The 14,942-nt window shown below is 35.2% G+C and overlaps 1 protein-coding gene across 1 annotated transcript in view; it reads right to left on the bottom strand.

Moving 5' to 3' along the window:
• Positions 1-14,942, bottom strand: part of LRRC7 (leucine rich repeat containing 7) — a 508,503-nt gene that overhangs the window by 42,671 nt on the left and 450,890 nt on the right. Inside the window, exons 26-27 of the mRNA XM_081818633.1 lie at positions 13,604-13,825; positions 3,281-3,373 (exon numbers count right to left, since the gene is read on the bottom strand). Of these exons, the coding sequence (XP_081674759.1) occupies positions 3,281-3,373; positions 13,604-13,825 (315 nt within the window). The remainder of the gene's footprint in view (positions 1-3,280; positions 3,374-13,603; positions 13,826-14,942) is intronic.

The following is a 14,942-nucleotide window of genomic DNA, read 5'->3' as shown; positions in this document are numbered from 1 at the left end:
GCTCTCCCTGTCTGACTATATAGCAGGTAATCAGTTTGGATCCTATCTCACAATGGTCCTTGGCATTTGGCTGAAATGGTGGCTCCCATCAATCATAATGAAGAGGATGGAATAAATCTACTGGCTACTTCATATATAAGGTCCTCAATGCCTTGAAGACATTCAGTTATCTTGGATACTTAGAATTTTACAAAGCATTCAAACATTCATGAGCAGTAAGTAAAATAATATAGTGTGCTTCTGAGAATATTTCTAATCCATGAGTTGTTTATTGGAAGAGAATATGTATCATATTAAAGTTTAAGCTTTTGCCTGACTAGGACTCCTTATAAAGCATCCACCTCTGACTCAGGCAGTATCTGTTAAATTTAAATATCTGTTTAATTTGGTTCTCCTCGCCCTTAGCTATAAATTAGCCAACTCATAAAAAAAACAGTCTCTTTTTCAGCATTGGAGAGAAGAGTATTTTTTAAGTTCATTTTCATTTTCTTACTGTTTGGCCTTTTTGGTTAGTTTAGACACTGGGTTCTACTCTAAATTTTATGCAACCACTACAAGAATGGGACATGGGGCTAAAGAAACGCAACTGAATTTCCAAGAGATTAATCCCTTTCCTTGTGAGTGAATTAAGTTCTTGTAATTGTCAGACCCAATGTCTTTAGATCCTCTGTACACTTTTAACTAAATATCCACTATATGTTTGGCGTGACATCAAAAGTGGTTAATAAATTAAGAACAGTCTTGAGAGACTTCTGCAGATTTGGAACTTCTAATTACTCTCATCAATTTTGCAATAATAGAAATTCACTTTTCAGATTGTGAAGTGTTTTAGAGAGTAATCAGGTGAAGAAAAGTGCTTTCGAGGGGAAATCTTTCAGTGGACCCATTATCAATTCAAGCTTTATATCTGTTGCATTTAACCAAAAGAGCAAATTATAATATCATAGAAATAGTTCAGTCTCACTAGAGTCATCAAAATGTTACAAATGAGAAATTAAATTAATAGATATAAAATGTTCTTATTTGTCATAGTGGAAGAATTACAGGCAATAATTTTAAAGTCTCACATTTATTCTCTCCTTTAGTTGAAAATAACAGCAGAAAAGCAATAGCATTCAGACCTCTTGACTATTTAGCAATCTGTTCATCCTTAGTTTAAAACATTTATTACCCTGTGCCTTCCAAAAATATAATGAAAAGGTGTATAAGCTGGTGAGAAAGGAGAGAAAAACATGTCTTTTGGATTTTAACTATCTGAAGAATGATACGGTGAGTAACTTCTCATTGAAAGAACTTGTGGAGAAGATGTAAAACCAGAGACAAAGAGAAGAGTCAAGATGAATAAGGCATAATGATTGAGGGTGTTTTTTTTGTTGTTGTTTTTTAAAGATTTTATTTATTTGAGAGAGAGAGGACACAGTGAGAGAGGGAACACAAGCAGGGGGAGTGGGAGAGGGAGAAGCAGGCTTCCCGCAGAGCAGGGAGCCCGATGCGGCGCTCGATCCCAGGACCCCGGGATCATGACCTGAGCTGAAGGCAGACGCCTAACGACTGAGCCACCCAGGCACCCCAATGATTGAGGTTTTTAAAAATACCATCATATGTTTCTGATAATTTTGAACTTTCATACTTTTTGTCTTAAAATATATTTATAATTTGTTAAAATTAAGTAAACACTTGATCCTACTAAACCATGAGTATTTTAATTCTACTAGATCAGTAGTTATCCCCAACGTCATTTCAAAATAGAAAGGCAGTAGTTACTTATGAAAAGACGTTGCTAACTGGCATTCTCCGAATTCTATAGGGCTGCCTCATGCACATTCCAACCAGTTGACCAGAGGTACTCCCATCTATAGCCGCTGGGGATTTCTTTCTTGTCCCTACCATCTTAATGTGTATGGTGTGAATAATTCTACCTTATAGTCCAACCTCTTCCTCTCTTCTTTTCGAGAAAGGAAAGGAAGAAGGGCATAAAGAATGTTAGAAAACAAGAAGATTGGGAAGAAGTAGAGGAAAATAAGGGATTAAAGGTTCTGTTTCAGGCTATAGAAATCTCCAGAGCAGGGACACCCAAGTTTTTTCAGAAGCAGTTTTATGATCAGAAATTGATGTGTGGGTTATTTTTTATAATAGTGATGAGTTGAAAGAATCTGTCTCAGGTTGTGACTCAAAGGTAAATCGAGAACCTGTGGAGGTTTTACTCATATCTAATTTCTGTCTTTTTTCATCATCCCAAAGTTTTGTGATGTCACTTAATGCAATTAAATGTGATGAGTTCAAAAGCAGATAGTTTCAATTATCAGCAAATTATAATTAATAATTGATTCAAAGCTGAGGGCATTAAACACTGATGGTAGCAGGGTAGGTTATGTAACTCAGGGTAACATTTTTATTTTTTTTATTTTATTTTAATTTTTTTTAAAAGATTTTATTTATTTATTTGAGAGAGAGAGAATGAGAGCGAGCACATGAGGGGGGGGAGGGTCAGAGGGAGATGCAGACTCCCCGCCGAGCAGGGAGCCCGATGCGGGACTCGATCCAGGGACTCCAGGATCATGACCTGAGCCGAAGGCAGTCGCTTTAACCAACTGAGCCACCCAGGTGCCCTCAGGGTAACATTTTTAAAATAAAAAAGTCAGGTGGTCCCGGTCCACAATGGGATCATACAGGCCCAATGGGAGTATGGACAGCATGTTGGGTGTTCAGCATGGAGGTGGGGGTGAACTTTTACCCATGGTTTGACAAAGAGGTAAGCATGAGAGGAGCCCTGATTTTTCTGCCATGGCTAACTTTGATTTTCCCATAGAATGTTTGTTTTCTGTGGTCTTTCAGTTCTATACTTCTATTAGTGAAATACTTTATCAACATGATTACTGAACAACATTTCAGTCAGTTGGCCCTGGCATTGAATCATTATTTAATCATTCTGTTACTACGAGGAAACATTTTCCCAGATAACTGATCTACAAGTAAACTTTTAGAAACAACTTGTTATAAATTGTGCGTATAGTTTTCTTTAAAAATATATACAATTGTTAACAAAACAAAAAGCAAAACCCAAACAATTTTCCTTAATTTTTTTTTCCTATTCTTAGGATTTGTCAAGCACTGCAGTGAATTTTTTTTCCCCTGTGCTGAAAATGTGCTTAATTGGCTTCATAATTAGCTAGTTCATTAAAGCCCAGTACATTTTTTTTCTGACCTTTTTTTTTTCCTGCAGTAAAAGACAGTGTTTTTCTAATTAAAACCGCCAATAAATAAGAAATTCACTTCTTACCTTGTCAGAAGGTTTAAATGGATTTCCTTGTCCGCTAATTCCACCACTGATACTGAATCCAAGGCCAGGATTCTTTTCTATTCTCACACAAAACTGTGTAAAAAAAGACATAAAAAAGTGATCAGTTATATATCAAAGCTAAATATCTTCAATTTAACTGCCTCACCGTAGAAAAGATTCACATTTCACTTAAGTTCTCAGGGTTAGACTATATTAGTACACAAAGGACAAAATACTCAGTGCTTCTACAGGCCTAAGTTATGATTGAAACTAGCTTGAAATTACCTGGGCAAGAAGACACTAGCAAGTATTTATCCATTATCATGTGTAGAAATGCACTCTGATTAGCAGTTTTAAAAAATCAAAAGCTATACTTATAACAATAACAAAATTGTGCATTGTTTCAGTTACCTACTTTACATGCACATATATTATGGCCAATTAGAAGAGACTGTATGAATAAGTGAAAGAAAGTTTGCAAATGTACAGCGAAGGAAAATATGGCATTTAAATAAGTTGCTACTGCTTTCTAGGAGAGTAGTACAATCCATCTCCCTGGTAGATGATTATATTGTTTAGAAATAGCAGGGTTTTCATTTTGAGAAAGGGGAGAACTTTTGGCCAGAGCTCTAGTGAGGGTGGAACAGAGGAAGAATGAAATACTCAGTAATAGAAGTTTTGGGTTTGGCACCAGCTCCCGGAGAGGCAGTTAGAAGCCTTGAAAGACAGAGGAGAACACTGAAAACACAAAGAGGTCAGGAATATGGAGAAACTGTGATAAGGAATAGTTGATAAATATTTAGGACCGTGAGGGCTAATATTCTAGTATTCTGTGCTGTGTTATCTCCCCAAACCCTAAACCATCAATGAAAGTCTGTTAAACACAAGAGCCTTGTGCTTTGAGACCTAGGGGGGAAATGACGGCACCAGGAGTAGGTCCATGTCACGCTCAGGCTGTAGTAAAGATGAAGCTATTATAAGAGTGAATGCACAATGTAGATCAAGAATTCAGCAGAAGGGGAATCATTGCCAGGAATGACCTAGAGAGGCGATAACAAACCCAGGAATTCTTTTTTTTTTTTTTTAAGATTTTATTTATTTGTCAGAGAGAGAGAGCACAAGCAGGGGGAGCAGCAGGCAGAGGGAGAAGCAGACTCCTTGCTGAGCAGGGAGCCCAATACAGGACTCGATCCCAGGACCCTGGGATCATGACCTGAGCTGAAGGCAGATGCTTAACCTACTGAGCTACCCAGGCACCCCCAAACCTAGGAATTCTTGATGATCCTGAGCTGGGATATGTATGAGGACCATGGTGAAAATGCTAGTTTTCCATGTAAAGTGGGATGGGGTGACCCGAGATGATTGAAAGACTTGGGACCCCACAGGGAGCATACACTTGGTTACAGAAAAGAAGGAAGGAAGGAAGGAAGGAAGGAAAGAGAGAGAGAAAGAAGAAAGAAAGAAAGAAAGAAAGAAAGAAAGAAAGAAAGAAAGAAAGAAAGAAAGAAAGAAAGGCTTTTATAACTTTTAAGAACAGAACAAATGCTGGAACTAGGTGAACCAAGTGTTACCAGAGATTAGCAGGCCAAAGATTAATAAGGAGTTAAGAAAAAAAAATCTAAAGAAATACATTAACATATATTTTGTATTTATATAAATATATACTGGGAAAGTTCTTAAAGATGATTGGAAATGTTTGCTTTCTTAAGCAGTATAATGTTTTCCCCAGCAATCTTGCTTAGTTAGCCTATTAATTTACTTGTGGACAAATGTAAATGCCCAAATGCTTTCTATATTTTTATTTTCAAGATACCTTTAATCCCTACCTCTTAGATAGTTCAAGGCAAATTTGAGTACTGTTCCTGGCTTAATTAGCATATATTAAGAGTCGCTGGGAACTGGATTAATTAGGTTTGGCCGTTTAATGAGACTATCCTTAATTTACTATCATATTTCATAATAATAAATATAATGTTTAACTATTACATAGTTCACTTGCAACACAAGGGCAAAACAGTATCCACTAATGTGATTTTTATGGTAGAGTCTCTAATGAATAGTTTCTAAATTATAGGTAACTGCAATTACCATTAAGTACTTTCCCATATTTTTATTTTAAAGATATGTTTATTTATAGCTTTTCCTCTAACTGAGCTAGGTTTGTTAAAACTAGTTATCATAGGGTAATAGCAACTACAGTTTATAATAGTTTTGTATTTATATGGCTCACCATCTGTGGATATGAACGTAAAATAGCTTGATGTAGCTATATTTTAGCTTTATTCAATACACCAGTTTACCTTGTAATCCTTTTTTGTTATCAGTGGTTAATTAGAAAATAGTAAGAAAGGAACTAATATGATTTAAACACTTTACCTTTGTGCTTCCCCATATATCTGCATGTTTCCAACTAAATTATTTGAAACTTGGGTTATATCTTTCTAATTTGAAAATTTTATATTGTACAATGAAATATGTGGAAAGTATATACACTTGTGGTTTTCCCCAGGCCACTATAAAACCTGAACGGAAATATATGCAACAGATTTTATTGACAAAGTAAATTGCTGAGAGCACTTTCTAGTGGTTCTCTTTCAAGGCACTGACTATATCTATTTTATATTATAGTCAATCTGGAAAGCACTAAAAATCTAAGGGAAACAAATTTCATATGTGCCAAGTATGTGAAGAACTGCCTCAATATATTTTTTAATAATAGAAATAATAAAGATGACACTGTGGTTTTATAAATGTGACAAACAACCATAAATTCGGATCTGAAGCTAGACTGCCCTTGGGCATGCTACGGTATGGCTAATAGGTTGTGTTGTGACTGTTGGGTCCCATAAAGCATGTCAGAGAGAGTATTCATCTCACATACAAGGAGTTCCACCTGCCTGGTAACGGGGCCATAAAAATTAAGAGGAGAGAATAGCTCACAGCCAAGAAGCAGTCAGAAACTAAAGAGGATTAGCGAAGAGGAAATGCAGTGTTCTAGCCAAAGGTCAGAACTAAGAGGCTAACAAATAGCTTATTTAATGAAAATCAGCATTTCAATTTTCTATTAAGATACTGATTTCAATGAATGAAATTTCTGGCTGAAAATATAAATAACAGGCTGGAAGTCAAGGGTGTATTTGCTTCTTTGAGAATCTGCTCCCATCCTTTGACTTGACTTCATGCTCTGGTCTGTGTCAATCTTGTTCTAATTAAAATACTGTGTCTTATTTTAGAGAGTCTATGATAAAATGGATTGTTATGTAATAGTGAGGCCCTGTGAAGGTCATAATCTATAATCTCTTGAAGGTAGTTATCTGACTTGGTCTTGCAATGCTCTACAACCTAGTGGCAAGAACAAAGGAAATGGTAGCACTTGTGTGTACATGTGCACATACAAATAACACGTGTGTGTGTGTGTGTGTGTGTGTGTTGGGAGGTATAATTCAGGATTAGGGAACTGCATTCCAGAAAAATATTTGGTGATGCTGTAATGAACTGGTTTACTATGATATGTTCTAATTACCATTCTCTTTCTTAGCAGTATGTATAAAAGCTTTTAATGGATACCTTTGCTTTTGCTGTCTAAGATCCATTCATCCTAATTCTGGAGCTATAACCTTAATTTCTCTTTGAATAACCACCCACTTCTTTATTCTCAGCCTGTATGCTTTGGATGAATCATGTTATCTAGGCCTAAAACAAAGCACTGTATCCTCTAGAAATATGATTGTTTATAGGATGGGCAGGTAATCCAATCAAAAAGGAGTAATGAGATGCCTACTAGGATTTTCAGGAAAGAGAATCTTGCTCTCTCCTGCTAGTTTTAAATCTGAGAGGGTCTGGAGCTTTTGACCTATTTTTCTACCATGATGGGAAAGCCTTTTTGAGATAGGAACCAACCCATAGACAGGTCATGAGCCTACGTTAAGCCTCATCTGAAGCTTGCCAATCCCTGGAGTTTCAGCTAACTGTATATGAGTTAAAACCCTTTTTTTGCTTATGTCTTATTAGGTTGAGTCTCTTATAATCAAGAGGCCTACTTGGTAAAAAATCAAGGGGAAGCTTGCTTATTTGTTATAAAAGAATTGACTTTTCTTATCTTTTACTTTAAAAAACCCCAAAATATATAGTTGTTTGAAAATTTTTTTGGGAAGTGAAATAACCAGAACCTCAAAACTTCTGTACTGATGGAAATTCAAGATGAGGTTTTGATCTATTGGAGGGTTGTTAATTATTGAAACACCAAGAAGGAACCTTGTAATCAAGAACATTAAACTACAAGGCCATATCTAGGCCTGACTCCTAAGAGTATTATCAGAGAGTATTAGTGAAGAGGCATCTACATCCACATGGATTTTTATGCAAGTAGGATACTTGAATCACCTCTATTAATCATATCTATTATGTTATCTCTTCACTGACTTTCTAGGACAATGGCTGGCACATAGTTAGCACTCAATTAACTTTTGTTTGAATAAATATGTGCATATATGACAAAAGATACTTTCAAATATGCATTGTCAAAAGTATATAATGTGATGAGCTATTAGAAGGTATGCCAGTTGTTCAATGGCATGCTCCAATTATGTAATTAACTGCTTAGAAAAACCATTAGAGCTTTGAAAATAAAAATTGTTGTAGGAATCATGATTCATGCCTTTATTCCACAAATATTTACTGATTTCCTACAAAGTGCCAGGCACCTTCTCAGACAGATAAAATATCCTTGCCCTCATGGAACTTGCATTCTAGTGGGGAAGACATATTAAACATGTAAACAATAAATAATTTCAGATTGTGAGATAAGCTGTGAAAAAAATAGAGCAGGAAAGGTAGTAGAGAGTGATAGAACAGGAGTGTGGAGCTATTTTAGGGAGAACAGCCAAGAAGTGATATTTCAAATGCTCAAATGACATTTTAGCAGAAATATGAATAAGATAAAAGATCATGCAAGACAAAAAGAAAAATGGGAAAACTGTGCCAGCCCCTAAAGTCAGGGATTTTAAATGCCCTTAAGATAGATGGGTCTTTATAAAATCAAGAAACAACAAGATGGTATAAGGATAGACATATAGATCCATGAAACAGAATTGAGAGTCCAGAAATAAACCCTAACATTTATGGTCAGTTGATTTTCAACAAAAGGTCCAAGGTAATTCAATGAGGAAAGAACAGTCTTTTCAACCAATAGTACAGGCACAGTTGGATATCCACATGCAAAATAATGATTTTCACCCCTACTTCACACCACACACAAAAATGAACTCAAACTAAATCAGAGACTGAAATATAAGAGCTAAAGCTACAAAACTCTAAGAAGAAATACAAGAGTAAGTCTCTATGATCATCAATTAGTTGATGATTTCTTAGATATGAAACCAAATGTGATAAAAGAGATGACTGACTTTATAAAAATTAAAAACTTTGATGCTTCAAAGGAGACTACTAAGAAAGTGAAAAGACAACCCAAGGAATGGGAAAAAATATTTGCAAATCATATATATGAATAGGGTCTTACATCCAGAATATATGAGCAATCCTTAAATTTCAGTAATTGAAAACCCAAATAACCTAATTAAAAAATGGGCAAAGGCACTTGGGTGGCTCAGTCAGTTGAGCATCCGACTCTTGGTTTTGGCTCAGGTCACGATCTCAGGGTTGTGAGATCAAGCCCTGCATCAGGCTCTGTGCTCAGTGCGGAGTCTGCTACAGATTATCTCTCCCTCTCCCTCTTCCTCCTGCTCTCTCTCTCTCTCTCAAGTAAATAAATAAATATTTTTAAAAAATATAAAAAATGGGTAAAGAATTTTAATAGACATTTATCCAAAGAAGACGTATGAATGGCTAATAAATGCATGAAAAAGCACTCAACATCATTAGTCATTAAAGATATGTATATTAAAATCATTATGACATACTACTTCATAGGATGGCTATAATAAAAAAGGCAGACAAAAAATAATGGTGAGAATGTGAAGAAATTAGAATACTTCTTCATTGCTGGTGGAAATGTAGTATGTGGCAGCCACCTTAGGCAAAAGTTTAGAAGCTTCTCAAAATTAAAACATAAGTACCATTTAACCAAGCAATTTCATTCCTAAGTTACTAAGGAAAAATGAAAACATATATCCAAACACAGACTTGTACATGAATGTTCATAGCAATATTATTCATAATGGCCCTAAAGAGAAAAGAATCCAAAGGTACATAAACTGATGGATAAACAGTTTGTAGTATATCCATATAACAGAATGTTATTTGGCAAGACAAAGGAATGAATTAGTAATACATTCTACACTTAGCACATTATGCTAATTGAAATTAGTCAGTCACAAAAAACCTCATATATTGTCTGATCTCATTTATATTAAATACCCAGGATAGGCAAATTTATAGAGACACAAAGTAGATGAGTGATTATCTAGGGCTGGGGGGAAATGAATGGAAGGGAGTATGGAAAGTGACTGTTAATGGGTACAAAGTTTCTTTTGGAATAATGAAAATGTTTAAAAATTACATTCTGGTGATGGTTGCACAATTGTATAAATATATAAAACCCACTGAATTGTACACTTTAAACAGGTGAACTTGAAGGAATGTAAATTATATCACTACTGTTACCAACAACAATAACAATAACAACAGCAACAGTAAGTTCAGCATGACTAGAGAAAAAATAGGTAAAGGAAAGAATAGAAAGAGAGGAGGCAGAGGCCAGATCTGTAGGGACTTTATGCCATAATAAGAATGTATGTGATTTCAGAAATTTCAAAGCCACTAGGGCTTTTTAAGCAGAAGAGTGACATGATCTGATTTATATAATGACATGATACAATAATATATAATACATTGTATATAATATATAAGCTATATTATTATATACAATGATCATTATATATAATATATAACATATATATTAACACATATATATTATATAATAATTATGTTATAATAGATTATTATATAAAATAATTATATAACAATATATAATTATATAATATCTAATAATATAATCAAATATATAAATGTTGATATTCAAGAATAATTAATTTTTAATTCTTCTTCTATTTCCATATCTTTTTTGTTGTGATTTAGAAATGCAAGTCCAGCTCAAAGTACTAATTAAATCTTTTCAAAAGACATAATAAATAAAGACTGATGAATAAAATCCTCCGATTTACCATTTTCTAGATCTTTCAGAAAAAATTAGCCAACCCTGTATGTATCTAGGAAATAGAAACTCAAATGCTTTTTGTCCATAAATAAATTATAAAGGTAATTCATTTCCTTCATTTTCTACTTAAGGAAACCAAGAAGATCATACATATATTTACTGGAGCACTGAGACAGTCCTTTGGTTCCTACCGCAGTGTTTACTAAATTCTACTATCTGACCGCACAGAACTTAGAAAGTCAATTTGTAGAATTTGTGGTGTTGAGTTATACATTATTTGTTTCCAACTGTGGTTTATAATGTCAGAGTTGCAGTATTATTTACTGAAGAGTAAAATTCTAGGGGAAAATATTTATAAATAGTAGTAATACTTTAAGTGGAGTAGAATGAGGTATGGGATGTCCCTGAAATCAATTGAGTAAATAACATATATTAAAACCATTTTAATGCCTATTTTCTAACCACCTTTATCGAATTGTTGCCTATTAAATTAAAAATCCATAATTTAAATAAAACAAAATTTTCCAAGTTTTTATCGCCAAAGACTCAGAATAATGTTTTCTTCAGTTGGCCTCAACAGATGAAAGCCTCACCCTTGCGAGCCCTTCAGTTAGCTGACCAGTGCATCTAATCTAAAGAAATGTCTGAAATCTTGTCAACTGTTTCATGTACCCCATATATTATTAAATATGAAAATGATTTCTTCCAAGGTAGATTGGGAAGGTTTTGGAGTTTTGGTTTGGTTTGGTTTTTTTTCCCTTGAATATGATGGATGCAGTTCACTTTGTATAACTCACAGAGTCTAATTCTAATGTAATTCAAATGTAATAAATTCTCTGTCAGGAACAAACTTTAGTTCGGATGTGTACTCAGGAACTGGCAGGAGACAACTATGGAGCTCCTGCCATCCTGATCCGTTAGGTTAAGTAGTGGGTGTGTCCTCTTGTCTGGGGCAGACATGGACTCAAAGGTTTATTTTTCCATTGCTCACTCTCTCGGTGTGGGCTTACTCTGGACCTCTGTGTTTGGTTCTAGGGCAGCAGGCTGCAGCATATAATGTAGACTCAAGAAACAGGATTCAAATTCTGGCTCAGCTTCTAAATGGTTGTGTTACCACAGGCAAGACAGTTAACTTCTCTGAATCTTACTTTTCTAGTCAATAAGACAGAAACTGCTCTATCTGTATCACATCATTATTAATTGGATCAAATCAGTTAATATATGAAAGGGCTTTGAGATGTTTGAAGTACCATGTTGATGTTTTTCCTTCCTAGTTCTGCTTTGGTATCTGTATGTTCCACATATATAAATATACTTTGTCATGGACTATACATTTGCAAAAGAGAAAAACCAAGTTAATGTTAGTTTCTTTTGAAAATATTCAGCAAGTTATGAACAAGTTATGAATCAAATTAGTGATAATAACAATATATTATTCACCTGGTAAATTTTATCTCAGCATTCCAAACCATTTCAGTCTGAAAACAAGGCAGGGAAAAAACTGGGAAGCTGAGAGGAATTTACTTAAGTTCCTTCCTTAACACAGCCATTGAATGTTTCAGTTTTTACCTCTCAGATTGAAAAGCACCTGATGTTGAAACTGTGGATCAAAACACCTGTCAGCGATGACAAATCCCTCCTCTGAAAGAATCATGATGTTTTAAGTTTAATAAGTATGTAAACTTTAGAATTTAGTAATCCTCTCATTAGTCAAACTATACAACTTATGTATTTTGAGAAATAATGTAAAAAAAGGCCTTTAAACTTAGAGTGCTCAGAATAACTGCATGCTAAAACTAAACCTACTGTTCAAAGTAGGTGAAACAGAGGGCATTGATATCAGTGGATTTTTAAATGTGCTGATTCTGGGCAAAAAAAAAAAAAATCATGTCGTTGCTAATAGGCATAACAAAACCCAAGAACTTCATTGGGGTTATGATATTTGTGGGGGGAGGAAATATGAACAATTTTTAACCTTCTAGATGCCTGTAGTAAAACAAAATTTAAAATTTTATTAACTTTCAAGAATCTCTGGAGAGTTGAAAACCTCATATCATTACCCGATTAAAGGCACCTGTCTGATTTATTTACCTTAAATCCAACACTTGACCTAGATCAAGGTAGGACAGGAAGAAAATGATCTTAAAAAAAAAAAAAAGCCTGTGATTCTGAGAATGATTAATACCTTATCTCAGCCTCAAGAAGGGTATTAAGAAGTAGAAGCAATGTCTAGAGCAGCTGGGATCCAAATAAAAAAATGGCTCTTAACCGTGTAAAAGAAAAAACTAGAATGAAGGCAATGTCTGAGATGTTCAGAAAATAAGGTAGGGTGATATCTGAAGCTTTGAGTAGTCAATAATAAAATGAAATCTTTATAAACCATATTAAGGAGTTAGTGAAGTCAGTAGGAGCTTTGCTTAGTTATTTGAAGAATGAAATAAGAAAAATTAATTTTATGGGAGTATTAAGATCTTAATGTCTTACTTTCTCAGCATAATATAATTCAATAGAAAGCTCTATTCAGTTTTCTGGTTCTAAGGAAGAAAAACAGATTCTATAATGGAAAAGTAAATCCTAATTTTAGATAGGTCAGGAGAACAGGCATTTTTTTTGCTATAGGGTACTTATCAGTAGTTTTTAGAGCATTTCAGAAATGTTTCCCTTCTAACTGCTCTTTATCATTTTCTTCAAGCAAAGCTTTATCTTTGTCCTATTCAACAATCAGAAGATAGGACTATTCAGAAAGGTTCCCACAAATAGTTTACTTTTCACACTGTCAGTTTCACCAGAGGCCTCGGTAAACACACCTAATTCATTGAAGCTCTGTAACATTCAAAAGCCATGCTATAGCACTAAGTTAGAGTTGAGAGTGAACAGGAAAAGGTGTAGGATAAACCAGAAAAATGTCCAATTCATCAGTTTCTCCTTATGTGAAATGGGCATTTTGCCAGCTATCAGTTTTTATAGGTTGTAGTGTTTAACCACTGAAAATAATGGTAAAACCCCAACAAAGAGTGTTCCACTCCATTCAGCATGGTGAGAGCATTAATTTGTCCCAGACTACATTAGTGGGGGAAGGTAAACCACAGATTCACCGGACTTCCCTGAACATTTCCTGAGAATTCATCAATGATAAAAACCCTTCTCACCTGCTCCGGATAGCCATCCATACTCCTTTGCCCTTTAGTTTGAATTAAGCACCGTCCAGGCTGAGGTCCCCGGGTGGCCTGTGAAGAGGGGATCTGAATAGGCAATGGTGACTGAAATTGCTGGATGGTCACTTTGTTTATATTCCCTTCATATCCCTGCTGCTCCCGGCTACGATGCTGAAGGCTTTGGGACCCCATCAGAGTCTGGATGTGGCTGCCTGCCTGTGGAGAAGATAAGTTGTCAGACAAAGATACATGGTGTTGAAAGGATGTGATTAAAGTAGAACACACACATACAGAATACCCCTCTGGTAAAGTGGCATCACTTGGGCTCTCAGCCACTGCTGGAAAGGATAATGAAAAAACAGTAAGGGTCTGCCTACTGTGGTTTGTGAAAATGCTAATATTGGAGCAAGGTTGCATTATATACATTTGTAGTCATCTGGTGTCTTGCCAGAGATTATTTTTATCTCCCATTTTAAGGGAGCAAAATTCTCTTTGAAAAATCTCAAGCACAAAAAGAAGTCACAGCTTAAAAATAAAGTGGAGTTCTATCTGGCATTTTATTTTGACTAACAGCAGGGAGAGAGATATAATATAGGAAACATCAGGGGGAGAATGAGAGCCTGGTTCCTGATTCTGAAGCAAAAGAATTGAAGTGTGTATTTTCCTTTATGTCACAGGTGCACAGTGAGCTTGTTCAGGTGAGGTTAATCAATATTTATTCATGTTCTGCATTATTAAATCAAGAGTATGGTTTTTGGAATCTTTAAGTCACATTGAAAATGAACCATGTGATAAAATCCTGTATCTGTAGCTCATGGAGGCACTAGATGTCAGAAAGTTCTTCAAAGTGAGCTCTGTATGTAGATTATCCCATGGTGAGCTTTCAGAGACATTCATTAGTATCTCATTTAAAGAAATAATGACAATTTCTCAGTCCTTAAGGGTGACTGTTGGAGGAAGAGGGCATGCTCACTTTGATCTCTCATCTTCAAATGCTATAGTGCACACCATATGCATATGGTTCCTTGCTCACTCTGATTTTCTCACCTTTGTTTTAACATCGGTTTCTTGAGTCATTCTACTTGGTATCTTTTCCACCAAGCAAGTAGTCCTGCTTCTGGGCTCGTCACCCAGAACATGCCCTTTATAATTATGTATGGTTTAACATGGAGGTCTCACATGGAAAGTGAATGCTTATCGTTAATACTTTTAAACATATGTTTTACTGCTGTGCTTGGTACTTCACCTATTACTATGGAGGCCTCTGAGGGGTAACTTCCTGCATTCATTTTCTTTCTTATTGGTCTTTTAAGGGTAGATAATTTGGAATTCA

The sequence above is a fragment of the Leptonychotes weddellii genome, chromosome 4 (assembly GCF_054177405.1).
Source record: "Leptonychotes weddellii isolate Sample4059 chromosome 4, ASM5417740v2, whole genome shotgun sequence".
NCBI classification, from domain to species: domain Eukaryota; kingdom Metazoa; phylum Chordata; class Mammalia; order Carnivora; family Phocidae; genus Leptonychotes; species Leptonychotes weddellii.
Note: the sequence above shows the minus strand (reverse complement) of the source record. Positions and strands in the feature narration are given on the sequence as shown.